Source organism: Eriocheir sinensis, chromosome 42, assembly GCF_024679095.1.
Source record: "Eriocheir sinensis breed Jianghai 21 chromosome 42, ASM2467909v1, whole genome shotgun sequence".
Classification (NCBI taxonomy): Eukaryota; Metazoa; Arthropoda; class Malacostraca; order Decapoda; family Varunidae; genus Eriocheir; species Eriocheir sinensis.
This window is the reverse complement of record NC_066550.1, coordinates 8,979,610-8,984,561: the sequence shown is the minus strand read 5'-3', so window position 1 is coordinate 8,984,561 and position 4,952 is coordinate 8,979,610. Positions and strand designations below refer to the sequence as shown.

The 4,952-nt window shown below is 47.7% G+C and overlaps 1 protein-coding gene across 1 annotated transcript; it reads left to right on the top strand.

The window, feature by feature from the left end:
• The first annotated feature begins 1,702 nt into the window (after positions 1 to 1,702).
• LOC127009935 (glutamine synthetase-like) lies at positions 1,703 to 4,679 on the top strand. The gene is made up of 3 exons (XM_050883471.1): positions 1,703 to 1,864; positions 2,970 to 3,143; positions 3,301 to 4,679. Exons 2-3 carry the CDS (start codon positions 2,975 to 2,977, stop codon positions 4,227 to 4,229), a joined length of 1,098 nt encoding a protein of 365 aa, XP_050739428.1. The 5' UTR covers positions 1,703 to 1,864; positions 2,970 to 2,974; the 3' UTR covers positions 4,230 to 4,679.
• Positions 4,680 to 4,952: the final 273 nt, after the last annotated feature.

The window sequence follows — 4,952 nt, the reverse complement described above, 5'->3', positions numbered from 1 at the left end:
CATCAGGCCCCACCGGGAAGAAGCCTACCGGCGAAATAGGCCGCGACGTAAAACAAACAAAAGAACAAACAAAACTTGGATATACAGACGTGCCTGCCAAAACTACCCCATACCCAAGGCTGTACCCACTGAGTTATGAGACCCCCGTGCAGAGCTTCATCTCCCAAAGCATTCGTTTCACCTTCTACGCCGCTTCCCTCACTAATCACCCAAGAAGTGAGGCTACTACTAAAATAAACGAGTCATCCGTCGCAATATAAACGAGTGCCACTAAGGAGACACACCTCATCCATCTCTCTCTAGGGCAAGGTTAGGATCGTGTATGCCATTGAAGTTATGTACGCAGCAGTGGACGATGCCAGCCATGAATACGTTCCTAATCTCTCTCTCTCTCTCTCTCTCTCTCTCTCTCTCTCTCTCTCTCTTACACACACACACACACACATAGGCTCGACAGATATTGCCAATGTTATTTGTTCCACATTGCTAAGTATATGATGTATATAAGTATGGCAATAAACTTACTTACTTACTTACTTACACACACACACACACACACAGACACACACGGGGCAACACAGCACAGCAAGCACGCACACAATAGTTGGTTGATAGAGATTGAAATTAACCCTTGAAAAATGTTTACGTTCTCGGCGTTCTTCAGGGAGGAAAAATGAGGCCTTATCATACATCCCTTTCATTCCAATCAGACAGATAACCAGGAGGCTTGGTAGCACGATGTCAAGGCAGGCATGATAATGAACCAAGGCCGAGGAAAGGACAAGTCCCTCGGTCAGCATGCTTAGAGGTATGATAAATTAGAAACAAAATTAATGAAGAGAAGGGGACATAAACCATTGACATATATGAGACAAAAACAACACGTAAAGTTAGGTTAAGAAGCTTAGAAGGAAAATTAATTGGACAAAGATAATAAGAGAAGGGGGCGGAGGGGTGAAGATGATAAAGATGAGTAATGTGAGATGTGAGAAGGGTGAGTGACTGGCTTGTGTCTTGTCCTCGGGAGTCGGTTGGGCGGGAAGAAGCACATTAGGGTAATCATGAAAACAGAGAGAGAGAGAGAGAGAGAGAGAGAGAGAGAGAGAGAGAGAGAGAGAGAGAGAGAGAGAGAGAGAGAGAGAAAAGCGAAGAGAGAAAAGGATGATAAAACGTTGCACACACACACACACACACACACACACACAGAGAGAGAGAGAGAGAGAGAGAGAGAGAGAGAGAGAGAGAGAGAGAGAGAGAGAGAGAGAGAGAGAGAGAGAGAGAGAGCGAGAGAGAGAGAGAGAGAGAGAGAGAGAGAGAGAGAGAGAGAGAGAGAGAGAGACAAAAAAAGAGGCAAAGAGAGGTGTAGAAATCGTTGCACACACACACACACACACACACACACACACACACACACACACACACACACACACACACACACAGAGAGAGAGAGAGAGAGAGAGAGAGAGAGAGAGAGAGAGAGAGAGAGAGAGAGAGAGAGAGAGAGAGAGAGAGAGAGAGAGAGAGAATAAAAAGATGCAAAGAGAGAAGAGGAGGATAAAACGTTGCACACACACACACACACACACACACACATCACCCCCAACAGCGTGTAACAACAACAACAGAGTCTTCTATCTTATGCCCACACATACAATATTTCATGCCCCAACCCTTTATTCACCCCGGACCCCAACAAGGCACGTGCCCCTCCTCTAGTTAGCCTCGCCCCGCCCCCTTTGGGCATCCAGTATATAAGTGGAAGGGGGCTCACCAAACCTTCCCCACACACACTCGGGACTCCAGACCGTTCACACCCACGACTTCATTCCACTCCTCATCGCCGAGTCTTGCCCAGCAGCCTAAGGTACACGATACATATTGATAAATCTAAATAAACGACTTTTAACATTCTCTCCATTTTTTCTCTTTAGGTCCCTCCTCTGCCAACTTTATGTGTCCGATTTTGTTTGTTTCTGGCTTTCCTTTTTACCAATACATCTTTTCCTATTCTTAAATATATTAACGTGTCCTTGTTTTACTTATATAAAGACAACTCACCCTTCTAACCAGTGCCAGAATTTATTTGTTTTTAGGACCTTCAACTCTAGTAAGTCTTACAAAGTTTCATATTATTCCGCTTCTTTAAAGTTACACTCCTTGAAAATGATGCATGTCAACCGGCTTCCCTTTTCAGTGACAAGCAATTGGTTCATGTTTAATTTTGAGTGTTCTTCCAAAGTAAGATAATGTGTGTGTGTGTGTGTGTGTGTGTGTGTGTGTGTGTGTGTGTGTGTGTGTGTGTGTGTACTCAACCTCCGGAAGCGCGCCAAGACCCCCAACACGTGATAAGGGGCGGGAGAGGAGTGAACCTTAACCACAGCCTCCACCTCCGTCTCCTCCTCCTCCTCCTTCCCACCTTTTTTTTTCATTCTCCCTGACAGCCTTGCAACGAGAGAAGACAGGATGAGAATGAAGGTTACTAAGAGCTACAATGTGTGTGTGTGTGTGTGTGTGTGTGTGTGTGTGTGTGTGTGTGTGTGTTCGCGCAGCGCGCGGGGGGGGGGAGATGGTATCAGCTGATCATTTTGATTTTCAACCGAGACGCCGAAGACAACCCACATGCTTGTCATGAGCAACCCGACAACTATAATTGAAAAATATATAGATCTGGTTGGCCTCGGCCCGTTAGTGGCGCGGGCAAGTATTAATTTATAGCGACCCCGTAATATTTTTCATGGTTCATACTGCCCTCCGTTTCTCCTCTTGACCCCGTTTCTTTTAAGTTAGGTTTAGTACATGGTCAACAGGACACCTTGTAGGTTCTTCAGCCACTCGACAATGGATGAAATTTGTCAGCTGATAACGGCGGGATTTCAACGTTGGTCTCCAGATCACCACGTCAGTATGCTGACAAATCTGACACCACCCTTAGCAATCATTCTAACATGCATTATTCCTCTCTCCTCCAGACACCATGGCTCACGTCGCGTTTGAGGGCACTAACAAGACGGTGCTGGACCGTTACATGCGACTGGGCATGCCTGAAAACAAATGCCAGGCGATGTACGTGTGGGTGGACGGGACCGGCGAAAACCTCCGATCCAAGACCCGCACACTGCACTTCATCCCGAAAAGACCTGAAGGTGTGGGTCGTTGAATTGCTGACCTTATAGGATCTTTGTTGCTGGTCAATGGGCAAATGATGTCGGGGTCAGGTGGGGTTGGCCAGCAGGCTATTGAATAAAAACACAGGTACAACAGCTGTGAGGCAGGTATACAAAATATGCCTCCTATCCACAGATATGCCGGAGTGGAACTTTGACGGCTCTTCGACAGGCCAGGCTGAAGGGAGTAACAGTGACGTGTACCTCAGACCCGTTGCGTTGTACTGCGACCCCTTCCGCCTCGGCGATAACAAGCTGGTGCTCTGCGAGACCTACAAACACAACAAGAAGCCAACAGAGACCAATAATCGCCACGAATGTCTCGAGATCATGAAACGTGCTGCGGATTCCCATCCGTGGTTCGGCATGGAACAGGAGTACACTCTCATGGAAACTGATAATTACCCTCTGGGCTGGCCGAAGAACGGCTTTCCTAGTCCCCAGGGTCCCTATTACTGCGGCGTGGGCGCCGGAAAGATTTATGGCCGCGACGTTGCCGAAGCCCACTATCGCGCCTGCCTGTACGCCGGCATCAACATCTCTGGCGAGAATGCGGAAACCATGCCGTCCCAGTGGGAGTTCCAGGTTGGCCCTTGTGAGGGCATTACCATGGGAGACGACTTATGGATGGCCAGATACCTGCTGCACCGCGTCGCTGAGGACTTCGGTATCGTCGCCACGCTGGACCCAAAGCCCGTTCGTGGTGACTGGAACGGTGCCGGACTCCACACAAACTTTTCGACGAAGGAGATGAGGGAACCCAACGGTATTATCGCGATTGAAAAAGCTATCGAGAAGATGTCGAAGCTCCACGAAGAGCACATCAAGGACTACGATCCTCACGGAGGGAAAGACAACGAGATCCGCCTTACAGGACAGCACCAGACTTCCAACATCCACGACTTCTCCGCTGGCGTGGCCAACAGGGGCTGTTCCATCAGGATCCCCCGCAATGTGGCTGAAGACAAAGAAGGCTACCTGGAGGACAGACGGCCCTCATCCAATGCTGACCCGTACGTAGTGTCTGAGAGGTTGGTCCGGACCATCTGTTTGAACGAGAGCTAATAAGCACTGTTGGTTTCGTTCTCAGCTTTCAAGGGGCCTGGCCGTCATTCCAAGATGCCTCCCCCACCCCACGCCATAAGAAACCACCATCACCACAGCAGCGTCCCCTGCCTAAGTGGCGTAGCCCTAGGGTGCCTCTGGGGACCTGCGTTGTCTTGAGGCTAACATGTATCCTTTAAACTGTCCATGAATCTCCCCCTCGATTTCCACAGGTCTTATTCCTTCGTCCTCACGTCCTTGTGTACTTTTTATAATACATTCAACCTTCCCCTTCAGGTTGGAAACTATGTGTAATTTGTAAAAACAATATGTTACTATAGTACAACTATAGCTGTATTTTAGATATTAATTATATGATTAAGAAAACAATGTATATTATTTACAGAGACATAATATGAACTAATTTAAGTGATCTAAAATAATAAAGAAGTAAATGAAAAGGTAAAGAAAGATTAGTGTTATTCTCCCAGGTTTAAAATAATAAATTTTTTATCAAGTTAGATGACACACACACACACACACACACACACACACACACACACACACACACACACACACACTGCTCCAATAGCTCAGTGGTTAAAACTCTGCGTTGACAGGCTTCACGGCCTGGCAGGCGGAGGTTCGAGCCCCGCTCAGGCCGGGATTTTTCCGCTGACAAGGATCGGTTATTGTTTCTCTTGAGCAAGGGGGATGGGGGTGTGGTGTGTAAAGGTCCCGGCA